At 35.4% G+C, this 22,807-nt stretch overlaps 1 protein-coding gene across 15 annotated transcripts in view; it reads right to left on the bottom strand.

The window, feature by feature from the left end:
* Window positions 1-22,807, bottom strand: part of PDLIM5 (PDZ and LIM domain 5) — a 202,542-nt gene that overhangs the window by 55,914 nt on the left and 123,821 nt on the right. For 7 of the 15 annotated variants that reach the window (XM_004756042.3, XM_004756045.3, XM_013058028.2 and 4 more), the window contains 4 exons: window positions 21,995-22,012; window positions 21,580-21,752; window positions 21,177-21,213; window positions 1,342-1,458 (listed from right to left, as the gene is read on the bottom strand). In XM_004756042.3, the coding sequence (XP_004756099.1) occupies window positions 1,342-1,458; window positions 21,177-21,213; window positions 21,580-21,752; window positions 21,995-22,012 (345 nt within the window). Of the gene's footprint in view, window positions 1-1,341; window positions 1,459-19,510; window positions 20,638-21,176; window positions 21,214-21,579; window positions 21,753-21,994; window positions 22,013-22,807 lie in introns of those variants that run through there. The other 8 variants (XM_004756052.3, XM_013058030.2, XM_004756046.3 and 5 more) reach the window with 4 other exon arrangements.

Raw genomic sequence — 22,807 nt, 5'->3', positions numbered from 1 at the left:
TCAGTCAACTCTGTAAAGACTCAATGCTGGTGTGAAATTTCATACTCAGAACACTTACAACTTAAAATAACAAATATTTTCCTTTATCTTTTAGAAAAGGTCAAATACCTGAACAGAAATGAACATTCCATCATTAGGACCATAATGATTTTCAAGTTAGTTATAAGCTTGAAATTGAGAATTTTTTAATTAAGTTTAAAGTCTAACATGCACAGCATGAAACCTATATGGTCTTTCCTACTCATTTCTGCATGCAATTCATTAATGAACACCCTCACCTTCTATGACCACTTTTTTCACAATTTGTGACAGTGACCACCTCCAGCACAAAGTAATTGTGTGCCAAACTCAATGCAGGTTAGTAAGAGCTCAGACGTCTGAAACTGTGCATAGGGACATAAATAAGTCTTTTCTCCTTCTCAGAAGAATATGATAATTCATTATTCCTAGTTCCACTAGCTATAGCTTTACAAACCATTAGAAAGTATATTAAAGAAACAGTGGTAAGCCATTTTTTAAAATGATACAAAATTAAGTATAGTTTTTCTGCAAGCCTGTAACTGAATTGAACTGTACGGCTATGTTTAGGAACTGTTGTGAATGGGTAGAAAAGAAAGAATGGGTCTGGAAAGAGAAAAGAAAGACGCCATCAGTGGCAGAGCAGGGTAATATGAGTGGCAAGCAATGTGGAAGGAAAAGTTACCAAGTGATTCAACTCTGAATTCTTCAATTACTCTGCACCTTTCAAGCAATGGCTACTATTTGGGGGAAGTGATGGCAAGTAACAACTAGAAACAACCTTATAAAAAAAAGTCAGCTAAAAGAAATGCAGCTAAAAAATAAATTGTCTTTCTCTCTTTAAAAGGAAATTGCAATGAACATCCTTCCTTGTATTGTATCACAAATAATAATACTGTATAGTATCAGCAGAGATCTGTAAAATCTTCTAAGTAACCTAAATACCTTTAGAATATGTGTAGGCACTTGGAACATACGATCTCTATCACTCTTTTTTTAGAGGAGAATACTCTAACTCAGTAAAGTAGACTTAAAACAAACTCAAGAAAGTTGACTTTCCCATTCACAGTGAATAAATAGAAGGCATAGATTTCCTGACTCTATATTAGAATTTTGAATCTGAACAAAAAAAGAGAGAGAGACAGATATAAAAGCAGTGTATAGCGGTGTTCCCCAGTTGAGTGCCAAAGTTTCTTGTCTATATATTAATGATGTCAGTTCTGTAACCTATGATCACTTGTTTTTTTTTAGTCGAAGAGTTTTAGTATTTAATTTCACCACCACCATTAAAATTTCAACATTCCACAAGGGAAAAAACTCTACCTAGAACACGCAGTTACTTTAGAAAGTGTGGCTACTTGGCTACCAATGTGTAAAACCTGAGGAGTTGCAGGTGGGTGAGGTCCACTCTGAGGTAGGTCTTCCAGAGAACTGTCAAACCTAAGTTTTCAGAAGCAAAATAAACAAGGCAAAGGAAATATTAATGAAAAATACATTTATCATCTATACCACCTTTTAAGTGCACACTGGTTCCTTTTGGGCAATACTCTAGTTCTGTGTTGTTGTTTTTTTAACTTTGTATCTGCAGTAAGGTTAAAACCCAAACCAACACCTTCACCACCACTAAATATAAGCTCTTCCCTCCACCATTTTTTTTTAACATGGCTACGTTCATGTGAGGGAAGAAAGGTGAATGGGAATTCTCACACACAGAGTCCCAATACAAAAGACTATGTATTTTGCATGCTTCAGGAAGTTAGGCTCCAAGAAAGTAATTCAGTTGTTCAATATTATATACCTTTTAAGAGTCAGATAGAATGTGAACCAGGCCTGTCTGTACTATTTCCACTACATAATGCTTTCCATCATCTTGTGGGGTAGTTAGCTGCCTGAATGGTACACTGCAAGAAAGCACTAAAAACCTCTTTCCAAGTCAGAATGCTGTGTTTGTAGATCTGAAATAATATGGATGTTGTTTATCTCCATGTAAACAAAGTAGTTTATCCAGTCCCACGACAAATGTTTGCATACAACGGTTGCTTTACTTTTTACTTTGTTTTTCCGATGTCTGTACCATTTTTTCTTCCAAATGACAGAATTAAATTTTAGAGCCATCACTAGGTTTTTTAAAAAAAAAGGATGAAAAATTCAGTGTGAGGTTAGAAAAAAGAAAGCACCAAGTATAATATTTTGGAATCAAAAAATAAGAGAAATACAAAATTGCCCATTGTTTAAAAAGAAAGCTGTGTATTAAAAAAAATAGAATATATCAGTCATATTATACTGATTTTCAGAAAAGAAAATGTAACACTAAGATGAAAAAAACAGAAAAGGAAAGGTTATATTCCCATTTTTTATTTAGCACTGGTCACATCTTTACCACAGTGTTGGGAAAATTAAAAAAAAAAAAGGACAGACAACTTAAGAAAAATGTCATGTTAGAATTAAAATATTATTTAAGAGATAGAGTTGAAAATGTTAAAAGAATAAGAACTGTAAGTCCTATAAGCAGAGGTTAGCAAACCATGACTATCAGGCCAATTTCGCCCACCACTTGGTTTTGTATGGCTGATGAACTAAGAGTGGTTTTAAATGTTTGTTTGTTTGTTTTAATGAAAAGAATAGTATTTCTTAATACACGAAAATTCTATGAAATTCAAATTTCAGCCACAAAGTTTTAATAAACTTTAAATAAAGTTTAATGAAACCCAGCCAGGTTTCTTCATTTACATATGTCCATGGCTATTTTCACATACACATAGAGGTCAGTAGTTGTGACAGGCCATATGGCTCACAAAACCTAACATATTTACTATCGTAAACATATTTACGATCTTTACCAAAAAGTTTACTGACCCCTGTCTAGAGGAAAACCTCTCTACAGAGCTACCAGAGTTCACTTTTGACAATACAAATCTGATCCTGTCTGCTGGATTTGCAGGACTGCTGTAGAGGTAATTGTGGTCCTGGGCTCCCTATTCTCCAGCTTTATCTTATAGAGCTTTTCCTTTTCCCCTCCCTGGCTTGCTGCAGTCCAGCTGGTTTTCCATCTCTTTCTGAAACAGGCCAAGCTTCTTCCCATCTCAAGACCTCTGCATAGTCTCAATTATTTTGCCTACCTCTCTACCATACCTTTACTGGGCTAATTCCCAAGTGTCCTTCTGCCCTCAATTTAAATGTCACCTCCTCAGGGAGGACTACCCAATTCCCCCCATCACCTTAGGCTGCCCATGTCACATGCTTTCAAAGTATCCTGTACCTTTTCGTCACGGAACTTATTTGTTATTAATGTAATCATATAGTTTGTGTGGTGATTTGTTTAATTCCAGACTCCCTCACTAAATTAGAAACTCTGTGACGTCAGAGATCACAATGTTTTAACGGTACAAATGAAGTGTAATAAAGTACTTAACCACAAAATAAACAGTAAATATTTGTTGAATGAATGCATGAATGAAACTTAATGTTTTTAAATACAGAAATCACTCACAATATACATGTATTTCTTAGAAAATATCTGTACATTCTAGAGACTGGAGACTATCTAGCAGTTCAGGTTAAATAGGTAGTATATTACTACCTAAGCAAGAAGGGCATATGATCAACCTCTAAGAAATTACTAGACCTCCAAAAATACCTCTAAAAATGTCCTTTACAACATAAAGAATTATCAATATTCTAGAAAAAAGAAAATATAGTTATAAAGAACTAAGAACTATCAATGTTTACACACTACTATATAATGAGGAGAGGTAAGAAAAGGGAATAAGCTGGAGTTCAGTCTTCCAAAACCTCCATGCACTATGTTGATTGGAAAAATGAGTGCCACTTATGAATAAAGTTCACACAACTCATGAAATACCTTCTAAAGCCAGATTTCCAAGTTTCCAAACAAACGCGCTTGGCAGGTTTCCCACGTCTCACACACATTCATTACCTATCCCTTTGCTTAGCCAACCTCTAAAAATACCAGACCTAAGAAAATCTTAAACTACCTCATTTAATATGGAACAGACATCAATATCTGCTCTAATTCTATCATTCTCTAATATTTATTCCTTTTAGGATTGGAAGAAGCTCTAATTAATAGCACCTCTAGAGCAGCCAAACTCTCTGCTTTGTCTGTTACTTAAGTGAGTTTTCATTTCTTACCAGAGAGAGGTATGAAGACTTTATCCTTCCCAGATATGTCTGGAGAGCTGAGCTTGCAGCCTTTTGGTCTGTTTTTCTCAGGAAAAATGAACAAAGAACTATTGTGCATTATCTTTCTCGGCAACTGTGTCTTTCCGTGCTTTCCAAAGGGGACCCATGCTAGCAATCTGTCCAGGCAAACAGGCATGATGCTGCTCATCTTACCAATTCACCATCCTACAGGAACAGGGAATGGAACTCTCTTTCTATGCCCCAGGAAGGACAACTGTCAAAAAGCAAGATCCTTATGCTGTGGACTCCACCTCCTCCCTTTTTCTCAGGTGCCTCAACTGACCTATCTCCTTTGCATTTTCTATTCTCCTTCTCCACTGCATGCTTTGAGTCCCCATTCAAAACTACTGTAGGATAGCTTCTCTTAAAAAAAATTACCAAGAAAAATTACAAAACGAAACAAAAAACCATAATACCACCAACAAAACTGACTTCCCCTCCTATTTTTCCTATCCCCACTAACAGCCAAAGGGAATAATAGTTGTACTCTAGAAACACTATCAGTCTTCAATCAGCTCAAGTGGGCTTCATCCTCCAGCCCTGATAAAACCATATTCTTGCAAAGGTCAATAATGAGCTCTTTGTGGCTAAACTCAATTGACAATTTGCATTCCTCATTTTCTTTTTATTGTGGTAAAAAAGACAATATAATGATGATATGGATGGAACTAGAGGGTATTGTGCTTAGCAAAATAAGTCAATCGGAGAAACACAATTATCATATGATCTCCCTGAGGTGAGGAAGTTGAGAGGCAAGGTGGGGGGTTCCAGGGGTGGGAAAGGAATCAATGAAACAAGATAGGATTGGGAGGGAGACAAACCATAAGAGACTCTTAATGTTACAAAACAAACTGAGGGTTGCCGGAGTGAGGGAGGTATGGATAACGTGGTGGGGTTATGGACATTGGGGAGGGTATGTGCTATGGTGAGTGCTGCGAAGTGTATAAACCTGGCGATTCACAGACCTGTACCCCTGGGGCTAATAATACGTTATATGTTAATAAAAAAAATTAAAATTAAAAAAAAAATGAAATGAGAGGAAAAGTAAAAAAAAAAAAAAGACAACATAAAACTTACCATCTTAACCATTTTTAAGTGTATAGTTCAGTAGTATTAAGTATACTCATTGTGGTGAAACAGACCTCCAGAACTTTTTTACCTTGCAAATCTTAAACTACACCCATTCAACAACAACTCTTTCCCCACTGCCTACCCTCTGGTGACCACTACTTTCTGTCCCATGAATTTAACTTCTTTAATACCACATACAGGTGGAATCAAAAAGTTTATCTTTTTGAGTGCAATCCTCATTTTAATCTTGGTGTAAGACCCAGCTGACCACTCCTCTTCTCCTGTCTTCAGTGCCTGTTTTTAGCACTATTTTACTGGCTATTCCTGATTGCAGGACTGGAAAGTTAAAGTTCTCCATCAGTAAGACAATTTCAAAATGCTAATCTGGCTCATCCGTTTTGGAATGATATGTAAACTATGTAAGAATAAATTTGTCACAAAGGCTAACCTTTAAAATATGTGAAAAAGGATGTAGAAACTTTCTTTTGCAGCATAAAAACTTCAAATTTCCAACTAAAAACAAAGCCTCCTCACTCTCTTTACAAATATCACAGAATAACCGAATAGAGTGAGTGATTTATTACGTCCCCATATGGCAATGAGAGGAGAAATCCTATACCTTAAAATGTGTCTTTTATACCAGGTAAAGGAGGAAAATGACAAGTGTCCTTTGTATTTTCACTCTTCCACAAGCAAACATTCATACAATAACACTGCTCAGCAGAAAATGGAATATACAAGGATCACACCTGATTTCCGTACTTTCAGGGTTCACTGGCACAGCAAAGCTATTTATTTCACCCAAGGAAACGGCTAGTTGTCTGGAAAATGGAGTCTCTTCCACTGGCTTACTGACAATAAAAACTGTCAGTGTGTTCACTTGTAACTAGGATTTCCCTTCTGCATAATTAAATCAACTGAACTTCAGCTGGAAATTTCTGGCACTCTTAATCACAGGCCAAATTAATTAATTGATTTCAATAGCCTTTGTTTCTGTAGTAGCCTAAAAACATTATGTAAGCCTGCTAATTCTTCATTACAGATGGTACCTTACAGAGAACTTAAAAAACAGCAAGTAGGGGCCTCCTTGCTTTTTACACGTGGGGAAGCAGAAAGGACTGAATGTTAGATGTAAAAAGAAGATTATGAAATAAATGATCAAACATGAAAATACCACTCAAAATGAGATTTACTTTTTTGTGAGAGCAAAGATAAAGGACTGACTTGGAGGTTTCCACTTTACTGAAGCAAGGAAAAGAGGGAAAGAATAAGGGAGATCTCTGAAGCAAACAGAACTTACTATTTGTGTTGGGAGAAAGAGTTTGCTCTTTATTGATATACACATATTCCATTTTATTCACACCTTTCAAATTCTGCTTTACCTCTTACATATTTCTCTACTGTTGCTTTCCCTGATGGGTTATTATTGAATAATGTCCTGTCTTAACATTATATGAACTCTTTAGGTCAGTTAACTCTATGGTATTCCTTGATCTTTTCAGAAAATTTTTATTTTTATTTGTTTATTTGAGACAGAGAGAGCATTAGCCGGGTATAAGGGCAGAGAGAGAAGCAGACTCCCCACTGAGCAGGGAGGCCAACTCGGGGCTCAACTGAGATCATAACCTCAGCCCAAGGCAGACAGCCACCCATGCACCCCTAGAAAAATTTTCCTATAGGATCTCAAGATAAGATAGGTAAATATTGAGCATGTATTATACTACATTCTAAAACCCCAATATAATGTAAAGATTTTAAGGGATAATATCAACTTTAAAATTACTTGGAACAATCCCCTGATAAAAGCCTACATCCCTCAGTAGCACTACTGTACTGACCACTAACCATAGCCTCTCTCACTCTGATCATCAATTTCCTCTTAATTGCTCCTTTTATTGATTTCAACTAGCTAGAAACAGCTTCCCCAACAGGGCAGAAACCTGCCATTCTGTAGTATTAACATAATCCTAATACTATAAAAAGAATTTATAAATGATAAAGGTATTATTTCAGATTCAGAATAAAAAGATATATTATTTAATAAGTACCACTGCATCAATCTGTTACCTGTTTGAAAATGCATGTGGATCTGTCCAAATGCCTATGCAACAGCCACAAACCATGAGTCCTTGGAGAAGCCAAGTATCTTGAGAATGCCACCAAAGCACCTCATGCTTCAATGAGTATCCCACTAGCATTACAGAACAAAAGCTAGGGGTCATACACTCTCTAGCTAAATCTTCTGGATCACGCGTCCTGAGCTCTCCCATTAATCACTGCATCCAACTTGTTTATTCGATGATGACATCTGGATTCCACTTCATGCCATGCATCCTCACGTATTCTACTGCCCATTTTAGTTTCCTGCCCTCATGGAGTTTACATTCTCCTGCCCACTTTCTCTCCTCTAACAGACCATGAGGATCAATCCCATCACACTCTCCCTCCATCCATTTACTTGCCACAATCAGAAGTGCAAACCCCTTGGGTCATCCATCATCTCCTGGATTCTTGCAACTTTACTGTTTTATGTATCTCCTAATCTGATCAAATTCCCATCCCTCTCAACCCTCCCAAATCCTGTGTTATTCCACTGTACTCTCTATTTTTCTGTGCAGTCCCTTCAAAAAGAGGTTCCTTTTCTCTCACGCCTTGTATGTTTATAATAAACTTGGAGGTAATGCCTTCCTCAATATTGTTTCAAACGTCAGTCATCTTAGATCCTCCAAATTCCCAAGTCCAAGGCTCATGTCATCAATTATACCACTCACTAGCTACTCATCGCATTTTCTTGCTTCTATCTCATCCACTATTTGCCTCAGGCCCTGACTCACTGTCTTCCTCTTTACCCATTTCAACAGTCATTCTTGATGACTTCAGTGTTGTCATGTTGAATCACTGAATAACCTGACTGCTAAGTTCTTTGACTTCTTCACTTCAGTGAAGTAAGTCTTAGAACATCTGAGCCATGTACTCCAAAATTCTTAACTTTTACTTTTCGTATATAAGAAAAATACCTCTAAAATCTGTGTGTTAAGTACCTCTTTTTTTTGTAATTCACTCACCCCTCTACATCATGACTCTATTAGTTTTACTGAACTGAACTGTCCGTTCCCAATTTCACTGACTCTTACCAACTCAATTAATTCTTACCAAATTCACTGGTTCTTGTATTTCATTATTCATCAAACCCTGCCCCCTCCATTGTCAGTACTTCCTCTAAAATGCAAACCCATTGTCCGCACTTCTTCCAAATACAATCTAAATACAAATTCTAAAATACAAACCCATTCAATTTCCTTCTCCTTGGCCTAACTTCATAACATCTCTTGCCTGAACTAAGGGAAGACACATAATTCGTCCCCTGTGTTCATTTTCTCTCCCTCATAATCAATTTTACATAGTATTCAGAGGATTGGATCTTTTAAAAATACACATCAGATATTACTCCCATGATTAAAATCCTATACTGGGCTCTCCAATTAATTGGCTTAAAAATCTAAATCCAACTTACAAGGCAAAAATGATCTGGCTCCTGACTACTTCAATCTCTTATCACTCTCTCCTTTATTTACTATGCTCCAGTAATAGTAGACTTCTTTCAGATCCTTAAACACACCAAGCTGAATCCTATCTCAGGGCCTTTGCACTTGCTGTTCCCTCTGCCTAGAGAGCCTATCTTCTGTATATGTGCATGGTTAACTCCTTCAGATCATTCGTGTTTCAGCTCACATGTTTTCTTTTCCCTACCCAGTGTCTAATAACTTCATTCCCCACCTCCCCTTACTATACTCATATTGTCCTATATTATTTCTTTATAGAACATCACAACATAAAACTGTATTATTTGTTTTTTTATTGCATGTCTACTCCACGAGATGATAAATCCATGACAGAGCCTTGCCTCTGTTATAAACCAACCATCTACAATAGTGAGTAGCAGATGATAAGTATTTCATAAGCACCTGCTGGATTTATTATATGCATATATAATATAATAAACATGAGCAGGGATCACTCAAGTCTGAGACTAAATGAGAATGTTTGAGGAAGAAGACATAGCTGTAGATTTAGGTCAAGGAACTAGCCCCTATTATCAACTGAAATCAATTACTCATAAATACTTCTGACCCAAATAGCTTAACTGTCCCATGATTTTTCAGTTTACTTTCTTGGGATTACCTACATAATTATCAGACATTAATGCCAAGAATTAATCATAATTTGCCAGGTGAAATTTTTTAAGTGTAGAATCGAACTATTGCTTGCCTCATAATTTTGAGAGTCATAGGACATGACTAACTTACATTGGGTTTACTTTTTTTCTAAAATTCCTAATTTTTTTACATTTATTTTTGTTAACTTTATCCATCCCTACCACCAACTATGTCCCAGAAGAGAAAAATTATTTGACCCAAACTACACATAACTATATTAATTTTTTTTTCTTTCTCCTACAACATTGGGTCTTAGACTCCTAATATATGTTCAAAGGATGATCTGGTTATGGAATATGTATGCCATCCCTCCCCACTTTGGGATAGCCACAAATTTAGGAAGTAAGTTGTAGAAGCCCTCATCCAACTCATGAATTGATCCTTTAAAACAATATCCTTTGTTCAACTCCTTCAACTTAATATAAATCTAAAAATTTGATAATCATTTTCATTATTAAATTCAATGGGATCTTAAGAGCCTTTCTTTGATGACTTGTTAAAACTTAATATTTCCCCCAATCTACCAAAAATGTGTTGAATTCGGTGTGATGTGTTTCTTGAGAACTTAATTCTGGGTCTTGGCAATTCTCTCCTTTTCTTGGTGCTCACTGGCAAGGCTTTAAAAATGTCTTCTAGATTTTTTTCCAGGTGACATCAAGTTCAAACTAGTTTACAGTTTAGAAGTTTTTTTTCTTCTTTGAAACTTAATAGTACATTTACCTGTTCCTAGTCTTCTACTTTCTTTCCCATTCTCTTGGATTTTTTTTTTTTTTTTAATGCATATAGTGTTACTTACCAAATCTCTTCTGTAAGTTCTTTAAATGTTGGGTTATAAACCATTGAGAAAAACAGACCACTGGGAGCTCATCTAGAATGCCTTTCTATTTGGGAATTTAATTCCTTCCAGAATGTAAACTAACTAACCAGAACTTTTTCAGTATTTATCTCTGGGTTTGGGTGACTTTTGTTTGCTTGTTTATATCCTTCAACAATGAGCATTTGTTAATTTACAGTAACCCCTAACAACACCACTTTTTTACTCTCTTAATGTTGTCTGGTCATTTCATTTTTCATATTTAAATATTTGTGTGTGTGTGAATGTACATTTTCTTAACATGCATGTGGTACTGTTTCAGTATCTTTGTTAAGAAATTTGCTCATTTAATAACCGATACTTGATGCCATTGTAGTAAGCAAAGAATAAATTTGAGTCCACCAAGTTTGTTTAAAACTGTTACTTCTTATTAATTAAAATCTTTTAGAAACTTATTCTCAAATTTTTTTCTCATGAATTACTAGGATATTGGGACAAAGAATAAAGTATGTTAAAAGACAAAATAAATATGTACCTCTAACCCAAAAATTGCATAGATTTCATCCTAGCTTTAACACACTCTATTCAAAGAAATAAATGCAGACTCTTCAGGATAATTAATTAGGTACAACTTGGAGGTGAACACCTCTCAAAAAACCACACAGAAGCAGCATTCAACATACTGTTACTAGTCATAAAAATAAAGAAAAACAAAAGGAGAGACATAAACTGTTGAGCTTGCTTTTAAGATTAATTTAATTTGAAAGGACTTCTTCAATTTGACTAAGAAATGGAAAATTGAAATGCCTAAATATCCATATCTGTCATGTGTTTTATACATTATGTAATATATTTAATTTTCTTTTATAAAATCATACTATCATAATCAACACACCTTCACAGAACGTAAAGGTAGAAAAACCTGGTCTCCTGAAACTTTCAATGTGACTAAAATATGTAAAAATTGAATAGTGACAAAGGATAGAAAATTAAGCCTTCCATCATGGATGAAGACTGCCTATCACCAATGTTCTTTAAGTTGTGACATCTTTTGAAATTAAGAAGTTCATTACATGGGCACCTGGGCGGCTCAGTGGGGTAAAGCCACTGCCTTCGGCTTAGGTCATGATCCCAGGGTCCTGGGATCAGGCCCTACATCGGGCTCTCTGCTCAGTGGGGAGACTGCTTCCCCCTTTCTCTCTGCCTGCCTCTCTGCCTACCTGTGACCTCTGTCAAATAAGTAAATAAAAAATCTTAAAGTTCATTACAGGAGGAGCCTTCAACAGTAGTGACTTTTAATCAAGACGGTAAGTTCCTTTTACTTTCTGGTTTAATTCAATAAAATAATTTCAATGTGATTTACCTCCATACAGGTGAAGCAGAAAGAATTTATCCGAATAGTACTGGTGGTCTGATAAAACTTCTAAGGAACTTAGTGCATTCAGGCATCTCCAGAATGTAAATAAACCAAAATTTTTTCCATATTTACCTCTGGATTTGGATGATTTTTGTTTGTTTATATCTTTCAACAATGAGCATTGGGACCATGAAAGTCAATTTTTGCTATCAAAAATAATGATTTTTATTTTTAAAAAATACTTGTAAGTGGTAGTCTTCCCAGATTAATTTAAGAAAGTAGACAAGTATTTCCAGAGTTAAACAGAGTAATGAACAATTTTTGTGTGAAAATACAGAGTAGATAGAAACTATGTTACTTCCTTCAATGATTCTAAAGTACTTCTCATTAAGTAACTGAAGTGTAGTAACCACTTACATTCAATAGATGGCGATCTTTACATTATACAGTGGTCACCAAACCAGCATTTGCATAGGACAGTATAACCCACCAGTAGAAAAGGAAATGAGATAAATTCAAATACTCCACATTTTGCAATAGACAAAAATTAGTGCTTGGTTACATACCCATTTTTTGGACCTATGGACTTTTTTCTAGGTTGACAAATGTACTCTGCACTAAGAGATTCTATCTGTTACTATTTTTATTTTTTAAAATTAGGAGACTCAATCTCATGAAAGAAACTGAGGGCTGCTGGGGGGTGAAAGGGTGGGGATAGGGTGGTTGGGTTATGGACACTGGGGAGGGTATGTGCTATGGTGAGTGCTGTAAAATGTGTAAGCCTGATGATTCACAGACCTATACCCCTAGAGCAAATAATACATTATATGTTAATAAAAATAAGTTAAAAAAAAAAAGACTCTGTTATGGATGCCTTTGTGTTGTGTATTTTTGAGCAAATCCACTTGTTCTTACACTTCGTAAAAATATATGGGAGGGGCGCCTGGGTGGCTCAGTGTGTTAAAGCCTCTGCCTTTGGCTCAGGTCACGATTCCAGGGTTCTGGGATGGAGCCCCACATCAGGCTCTCTGCTCAGTGGGGAGCCTGCTTCCCCCTCTCTCTCTGCCTTCCTCTCTGCCTATTTGTGATCTCTGTCAAATAAATAAAATCTTTTAAAAATATATATAAATATGGGAATATGAGACTAGGGAGTGATCCCTGATTTCTTTTTATGAAGAATAAGTTTTAGGTAATTTACTCAAGTGATGTGTCTCAAAAAGGATAAACAACGGGAGCCCAGTATATTTGTGAAACAGCAACTGAAGGAAGACCTGGCTCAGGTCAGCCAACTGTTTCTTCACGAAACTATTTTATGTGGGGTATCAGAACATCTGTGAACAAACTAAAATTATTTTTAAAACCTGCTATAAAAAGAGTATGTTTGGAAATCTTTATGAAATTTCTGTATTCTAAAGTTGATGGATGTACAAAAATGATAGGTTTCTATTCAGGAAGTAACTTAAAATCTGTTTTGACAGCCTTCAGCTAGAAAGCATGTAGACATTAACTTAGTGTTACAGGACGGCCCATACACAGAGGATTTTTCCCCCCTAGTACTGTTTCATTGCTTTGTGTAATGTAACTGGTGACTAGAGTTTGAACTATTTTCCTACCAAAGGGAGAGGCAGTTACTACTCCCTTGAAGGATATTTTAAGTCTTTGAAAATTTAAAACTCCTATCATACATTATTCTTACCATAATATATGAAAAATCAGAAACTACCATTACTTGAGCAAGAGAGGTAAAAGACTGATAAAATATATTCTGATCATAATTTTATATATCTTTTTGCTAATCAAAATGCTATTTTTTACTTATGCATATAGGCCTCTATAAGTATGAAAATTTTAAAACTGCTTATTAAATAAATTATTTTACTTTATAATAGAAACTGAAAAGATGGTGAGATCAAGAAAATCACCCTTTAACTTAAGATAAATTGTATGGTGTTGACACAATGATGTAGTTTAGGTATAAATATAAATTTTTTTAAAGTTATCTTTCAATTAAATTTCCTTTTTTAAAAAAATTTGAGAGAGAGAATGAGAACAAAGGGAGGTGGTGAGAAGCCAGCTCCCCACTGAGCAGGCAGCCCAAAACCTGGGGATCATGACCTGAGCTGAAGGCATGCATACTCTTAACTGACTGAGGCACCCAGGTGCCCCTCAGTGAAATCTCCTATAGCCCCCCATAATTCTCTACTCTGGTAAATCACGTATTATTATTAGCTTTCCACATTAATATGCTGTTGATAATATAGCTGTTGCTTCTTTTCAGTCAATGTTGCAGATTAGACTCTTTAACCTCAAACTTCATTTCCTTAGTAATAAAAAAAACTCTGGGTTTTCCAGAGTACTAGGCATTTCATACACCCATTTCTAAAATTAGTCAGGTATTGTCATATCACACGAATACTAAGCTAGTCATGCTGAAAAAGATCAAAAACACAAAGGAAGATGGATTAAGAAACAAATTTTTCATATTTTAGAAAGTATCTTCCCTAACCATTTAACCAAGTGATAACAGAAGAGAGAAAGCATCAACACTTTTGCCAATCAGGTTGCCAATGCACAACAATTCTCCTTTGAAGCAACTAAGGTATGGTTCCACTTTACCTAGAATACAAATAGTAATGCCTTGATTTTTATAAAAACTTGACTTACACTGAATTTATGTTCAATTAAAAGTTACATTTACCATGCTGCTAAAAATTTCCCTAATATTTAACAACTAAGGTATTGGAGAAATATGCATTTATATGCAATCAGAAACCATTAGTTAGTGCTAACTAGTGCAACATATGGTAAGGATATGCAAACACTTGTGTTCAAAGAGCTTATACTCTAGTTAGACATATAGGGCAGGGAGAAAAACACCTGTAATCCAAAAGAGAAAAAGAGGCAGCACAAGAGATTAACAACAATTCTTCTGAGTCCAAGTCAGTGAGTCTACTTAAGAATAACATTTTTTAGATCCTAACCTGCCAAACTGATATTAGTACCAAAAGGCCACTGGTATCGATTATGGACTGAATGGTTTCCCCCCAAAATTCATATGTTAAAGCCCTAACCCTCCAGTGTGACAGTATTCTGATATAAGGCCTACAAGATGGTAATTCAAGTTAAATGAGGTCATTAAAGTGAGTCCCTGATATGAGAAGATTAATATTCCTATAGAAAGAGGAGACACCAGAGCTCTGTGTGTGTCAACAGAGGAAAGGCCATGTGAGGACACATGAAGAAGGTGGTCATCTGCAAGCCAGACAGAATAGACTTCCCAGAAATCTACCTGCATAGCACCTTGGTCTTGGACTTCTAACTTCTAGAACTGTTAGAAAATACATTTCTGTCATTTAAGTTACCTAGTCTGTGGTATCTAGGTGGCAGCCCGAGCTGACTAATACAGTATATTTCTAATTTAAGAATTAGTTCACCAGAGATGAATCTTACAGTCCTAATATTTTTTATATTTGTACTACTTATGTATTTATTTTATTTATATATATTTATATTAAATGTCCATTTATATATTGACTGTATAAAGCTTTACTTAGTTACAGTTATATCTAGAAAGAAATACTATGCCTATTAGGATGCCTTTTCCTGGGGCGCCTGGGTGGCTCAGTGGGTTCAAGCCTCTGTCTTTGGCACAGGTCATGATCTCTCTTTGCTCAGCAGGGAGCCTGCTTCCCCCTCTCTCTCTGCCTGCCTTTCTGTCTACTTGTGATCTCTACCCACCAAATTAAATAAAATCTTAAAAAAAAAAAAGAATGCCTTTTCCTTCCAATTTATATGATTATACTAACACTCTTAGCTTCAAAGAGCTCATACTCTAGTTGAAGATTTATGACATATAGAATAAGATCTACAATTCAAATTAGGGAAGGAGTGGTAGAAATTACATAGTATATTACTTCAGATTACTGCCACTATGGAAGATGGAGGTGGCACACTGTGGGTGAGTCTGTGTGGCTGGAACTGTAGGAAGGAATGAGAGTATCTTGGAAGAGGGAGGATTTGCCCTCAGCCCAGTCATTCTCACTGGCACACCAAGGGCATTTGGGGCAGGATCATACTTCATTCTGTGAAATTATTCAGAGCATTACAAGACGTTTAGCATCCTTAGCCCTCACTAGCATCCTCCTGGCCCTGTAAGATCTGTATTTTCCCCCTACACATTTCCTACTATGCTGCTACTCAGCAGCAACTCCCCCAAGAGAAAACAGAAAGTAAACTTTTATGGATGTGAAGAAAACAGCAGATGTGTTCAAATAAAATGTATTAAGTGACTGAGTAAATGGCTAATACAGTTTATTCTAAAATGCTACATATGGAAAATTTGTAACATACAAAATCATAGTAATATTTTGTTAAGTGCTGCTTGTCAGAGTTTATTACATTTACTCAGAGTTCATCCTAATTTTCCACTTTGAAGCTTTTCATTGATTCATTCATATAGCCTTGACTACATCTGATTTCTAAATTGCTTTACTAACTCATTACTCCCAGAATGCTTCTTTGCAATTACCTAAAAAACATCCTTTACTCAAGGCAGGAGAAGTAATGTGACCTCTTTTCAGCTTCCATATACCTTGCTGGCTGCATGATCTTTCATTTTAAGGGTTTCCCTAAATGCTGTTTGTGATCTGGGTTGAAAATTCAAGGAGAAGGGATCAGAAGTGACAAAGACAGAGAAAATGATGGGGAGATGAAGAAATGAGAAGACTCCACACAACTGAGGACCAAGCTGGAATCTACAAGAGCCAGGTTATCTCTACAGAGGCTGAAATGGTCAGGGGCTTTTCACTTCAGCCTTACACCCCTCCAGTCAGCTCATGAACTATTGCTTTGGAGGAAGGGCATCTGCTGCTGAGGTGACATGTGAAGGGGCTGACCCCTGAAGGCTATCTGCCCCCTACACACACACACACACACACACACACACACACACACACACCAACAGTGGTATCAAGTCCTGCACTGAGGTGATATCTGGAAGGGCTTCACAGTGTCCACCACTGAAAAACTTCCTTATTTTAAAGAGGTGGGAAACTCAGGGGCAGAAACTTATGAGTCTCAAACTCAGAAGTTATCATTCCTTGCTTATCATTCTGTATTAATGACATCTATTTTGGAAAGAATGAACAAGGAAATATTTACTTGGTTTAAGTATTTTTCTTGAATGGGACAAACAAGGAATGAGTTCAAACAATTCTTGATACGTTTTTATGGACAGAACTAAACTTTCAAAGTCATCCCTAAATTATGAATGAAGGCACTTTATGTCTAATTTCTACACATTAGAGGTGTTGTTTATAAATGTCTTTATGTGTGTTTTACAGGGCATTTTGATCTCTACTAATGCATTACCAACATATACTATAAAAGAGCAACACTAAGTAAATGAATGTACTTTATTTAGCTTCAATAAAATTTTAATAAACCTCCTTAGTTCTTCATTTTTAAGTTTTTCTTGAAAGTGGTTAGATCGAAGACAACTTCCTATTCAAAATGCTGTGGATAATACGGGAAATATAAGATATAAATATACATATTACATCTTTAAATCATGCTTCCTATCATATACTGTATTTTGGCTATACTGCCCCTTCTGTTCTGTTCTGTATACTTGCCATGTTCCTTTTCACCTCAGGGTTTCCACACCCACTTCATCTGCCTTGAACAGAGACCCAAAGTCATCGCATGGCTGACTCTTCTTCCTCTCTCAGGTGATGGCATTAAGGTTATCTCCTCAGAGGTCCACAAATCCTAGGGAATCCCTCCATGTGTGGGCCACATTTCCTTTATACTAATTTATTTACCTCAGATCACCTTGTTTATGTATTTATCTGCTACTCATTATTTAACTCCTAGTACATATCTGTGGCTGGCATTTAAGTAATTGTTTCACATAGAAGAATAACTCAGACAACAAATGGATATTTGTGATTTTTATAGGATTTTAAATATGAATCAGAGATGCAAAAAATTATAAGATTTTTAATCTGGGGAAATCAATTCACACAAATTTCTGAATAAATCTGAATATAACACAGGACAGTTACTCTCTATCTTAATATCATAATTTTTATTAAATAAGTTCTCTACAGGGGCACCTGGGTGGCTCAGTGGGTTAAAGCCTCTTCCTTCAGCTCAGGTAATTACCCCAGGGTCCTGGGATCGAGCCCCGCATCAGGCTCTCTGCTCAGCAGGGAGTCTGCTTCCTTCTCTCTCTGCCTGCTTCTCTGCCTACTTATGATCTCTGTCTGCCAAATAAATAAATAAAATCTTAAAAAAAAAAGTTCTCTACAATATTTTTATCTGAGTCTTCCTAATGGGCATCTTAAATGGCATAAGACTGTATAAAATGAGTATTTGTTTCCATAAATAATAAATTTTTCAAGGTAACAAAAATATTCGCTTTGCGGGAGACATTCCATTTTCTAATTGATAGAACCTTGCAAAAACGTTGAAAATTCTTAACTTTCAAATTCTACATTAAAAACAAGCTTATAATAAAGAAAGTCTGTATAAGAGAGACAAACAAAAACAAGCTATAAATTAGGTCACTAGACTTAGAATAATATTTTTGCAAGGAACTTTTACAATATTTGGCTAGCTTTTAAACTAGGAATATAAGATGTCCCAGATGATTAATTGAACACAGGAATTCAACCTCTGATGGGGTCAAATGGAATGTCTTTTGTGATCCAGGCTGAACACTTATACTCATACTCAGCTATAGATCACTCTACTTACCTTAGTAAATGCTTTCAATGAGATATTAAGTACTTTATTTTTAATCAGGGAGGTAATAAATTCTTATTTTCAACTGTAGTTATTACATCTTATTAAGTTCTATACATGTTCACTTGTCTTTACTAGGGAGAAAGTCTTTTATTTACCTAAAATTCTCATTCTAGTAGCGCTCTCTCTCAACTACATAGTTACTCTAGAAATTTGGTGCTTGGTGGGAAATATTTTGTTTACTCTACCCTACCGCTTATTTTCATGAGAATTTCATGCCATCTACTTTCAAATATCATCTTTTTAGATGGATGAGAATTATTAGGTATAGGAAAGCCTGGTCTAAGGAAGAATATTTTCTTACAGAGGCCATAGACACAATAATAATGGATTGATGTCAGGATCATAAAGCCACAAGCAGTGTCTGATACAGTAGAAGAGGGAAACCTTACTAAATTACGAAGTACAGTGGAAATAAGCACAGATAAATCCTAGATCTTTAAATACATTTTGTGTACAAAATTTTAGATAGTAATCAAACATTAACTGAAATTAATGTTAGTTTCTCCAAATTACCAGGTAGTTGTTCTAGTCTATGGTGAGATCAAAGTGAAAAAAAAAATGCAGAAAAAAAAAAAATGTCTTGAACGGGAGCACCTGGCTGGCCCAGTCAGTAGAGTATGCAACACTTGATCTCAGGGCTGTGGGTTTGAATCTCACACTGGGTATAGTAGACCTCATTTATAAAAAATAGTAGTAATAATAATATAAGTTAATTTTTAAATGCCTTGAATACAGGCAAAATCCCCCAGTAATCATTTTCCACAAAGACAAATGCTATGTTGTACAACAATCTAATTTTCTATGTTACTCACATAAGGTATTGTGTCAAATAAAATGACAATTCAGAAAAAAAAAATGGGCCTTTGTCATACTCCACACTCATTCTAGCAGCCTTGCAAAATTAAAAATGTCTTGCAAATGAAATGTCCAGAGAATTATTTATTTTATCCAAGTGATAGTGTAACAAGTCCCGGAGAGCACTGTTACTGGTTTCAGGGAAACAAGAAACAATTACAAAGCTAAGTTAAAGGCAACTTTATTACAGTACTTTTCCAAATTTCAAAATGCATTTATTACTGAATTTAGAACTAACGTATAATACATTATTTTACAAAACAGAAAGCATATCTGGTCAGATATTAGCTTGCATGTATTGCCCAAAATATAGTTTCCTAAGAATAGCAGCAACACACAATAGTTTATGTCACTAAGTAAAATATTTCTGATGTCACATAAAGAATCATTTATAATTTATTTTATGTTCATTTAAAAACAAAACAAAGTTATCTTTTCTATTTCTTACTAGTTAATGCCTTGAAGTTGTTTATACCCTAAGAACATCCACCAGTTTGGAAATATTTCTTTTGGTAGAAAATGGGATTTTTTAAGCTAACCAGACTAAAAGAACACTCAATTTCCCCACTGCAAATAGAGGCAGAATTCTCTTCTTCCCTTTTTTAGGTGCCAAATCTGGGCCTCCTTCTCTTCATAGCCATCCTGAAATAATACCTGCTTTAAAAAAATACCCAAATCTATTATAAACTCTATTCTAATAAAGTCTTCTCTGTTTTATCTTGCCTCCTCCTATTTGCTTACTTAGGATAATTTACAACCCACTTTGAACATTATGTAATAATGAATTTAAAAGTAATCTTGGGAAAGGTAGTAACATTAAGGGTGTATTTTCAAAATTAGATGAGAATATTATTTGCTCATCTGCCTCTGCTTTACACAACCAACCAAATTCAACTTCAAATAGAGTTCCTCTTTCAACATTACTACCCTAATAACAATGGAAACAGATATAAGACCACTGAACAGATCAGAGTCCCTTACTTTACTCTCTTGGTTTAAGATTTGTTAGCTACCAACTAGCACAAAACAAGTTAATCTTCCTCTTTTTTACAACTGCAGGAAATGGTTAGAAAAGTATAGAAAAGATTCTATTTTTTCGTAAGGCAAATTTAATACAGATTTTGCTGTGAGGTTGGAAAAAAAGAAAAAGTGAATGAAAAGGTTATGTGCTGGTTGCTTGGGGGGCAAGACTCATAAATCACTGTACGTTAAGAGCACGTGCTGAAACTTCATGGTGCCAGTCACGTAATTTTGTGTATTTGGGACTAAAGACGTGAAGGGGTATCTTTTCCCTGTGGAAAAAAAAAAAGAAAACAAAAGAAAAGAAAAGTGATAGAAGAGTCATAAGAAAGAGAAAGAAAAAGTTTCTATACTTAGTTCATCATGCAGAAAACATGCTTTTTAAAAGTTTAATTTTACATTAAAGATTTTAAGGGTAGAGCATTTTTATAAACACAGAAATTAATACACAGAGCCCTCTTGGAAACCCATTTTTATGCCCCAAAACAAAATTTCTACAAGACAACACCAACTCACTCACGAAGACCCAAAGCGTTAGCAAAGCACTCCCAAATATACTCTTCTGCCCACTTTTTTCAATAAGAAAGGAAATTAACCTTGCATGAAATGCAGATAGTATCTACTAATTCAAAAATCTCTAAGTCTTTAAATCCCACAGTTAAGTCCCACCAAAGATACCAAAGTTAAATGCTTAGCTTCTAGTTACAAAGACAAAAAGCCATACCACTACACTGGAAAATGTGAAAAAATAAAGCGAGATCATTCATGTAAAGGAAAGCATTCCATACAACCAAAGAAATGGACAACTTACTTTGCCTTCTTCGTATTTTCAGTGTCCGATTCTTTCACTGAAATATAATAAGTAATATCCAACATTAGTTGACTTTTTTTAACTTGAAAAATCATTTGAGCAATTACCTGTACCAGTCAATATCAAATGGTCAAGCTGTGCAGAGACAATAAAAAACATCCCACGTCATGCTGTCATTGGCTGTGTACTGCGGTCAGCACTACTACTGCTGCTACTACTGCTCTACTTTTCAATGCAACTCTCCTGGGCTAGCGTATGTACGTGAACCATATTATGCATGGCATAATTTAAAAGCAAACTGCCTCAGGAAAATTACTGTTTTCCAATAATTACCCATCTGTCTAAATGCTATTCTCTATGCCAAAGAACATTTGTATATTACAATCCCTAGGTATTCACTTACGATGCTCAGTTCCAGTGATCTGGGCGAGGATTCGGAAAGAACGAGACTGAGTCGTTCCAGTCCGTGGACGCCAATCTTCAGTGTCCTCAATGAGTCTCTTCTTGCTGGCATCACTATGAGTTGGTATGTGATAAAACTCCGTATTGCGCTCCACAATGTGTTTTCTTGGTGGGCTAGGAAGGAAAGAATTACAAATTTTTAAATCATATTAAGGATAAAATATCCTCTACCAAATTAATTATAATTTACACTGCTTTTTTTAATATATCTTTTGCTTTTCCTAGTGAACTCAGCCTCGATTTTTTAAAAAGATGCCCTGCTGTAATAGACTTTTTCTGAAACTAGTAAAAAAAAAAAAAAGACATTTATATGCTAACATAAAATAATATAAGTATCTATCCAAAAGAAAGTTTACCGTTTAGGTGGGGTTCTCCTTTTAATGGACAGAAGAAGGCAGCAGAAGAGAGATTCCAGCATAAAGAAAAGGAAAAGAATAAGAAAAGAAGGAAAATAATGAGAACTGCCAAGTCCACAGTTAAAAAAATTTTTTTGTAATTACATGTATTGTTCTTCTACCTATCTTATGCTTCACTAAACACAGCTATGGACTATATTTGCAACCACCATTAAATATCAACATATTCCCAAAATGTACTGGCTTTCACAAAATTAAAGGAATGTATCTTCACTACTCCTGGGAACTGGTTCAATACAGGCTAAGTCAGTAATTCCAGGGAATGGTTTAGTATAGGCTAAGTCAGTAATTCCAAACATAATTTTGAAAAGGGTCAGAACTGTTACTTTCTATAGCTTTCTCATTCATGTGTAGATATCCATCATTCTAAATAAAGTTATGTGCAGGGTCAGTGTAGGGAATAAGAGCTGTGGTATATGGGAAACCAATAAATTTATCAAAACACCAAGATGCAAATCTTGGCTCTATGACTTTCCAGATGTGTGACTTCTGGACAAGCCAACCTCACTGAGCCTTTTTCTTTTCATTTATAGATGAGTATATCAAATACAAAGTGGCACTGCTCTAAGCATTACACGAAATAATATGTGTGAAAGGGATTGTAAACTATAGAATTCAAGAACTATGAGTTTGCTAAGAACATTCATTTTTCTATTAACAAAGCAGAAACATTAAGGAATTTATTAAATACATTAATACTTTGGCCTAAGATCTACTAACATAATGAATACTCTGTTCTCTTCCCCCTCCCCA

Source organism: Mustela putorius, unplaced genomic scaffold, assembly GCF_011764305.1.
Source record: "Mustela putorius furo isolate JIRA1106 unplaced genomic scaffold, ASM1176430v1.1 tig00003871_pilon_pilon_pilon, whole genome shotgun sequence".
Classification (NCBI taxonomy): domain Eukaryota; kingdom Metazoa; phylum Chordata; class Mammalia; order Carnivora; family Mustelidae; genus Mustela; species Mustela putorius.
The sequence above is the reverse complement of the archived record's forward strand: the minus strand, read 5'-3'. Positions and strand labels throughout refer to the sequence as shown.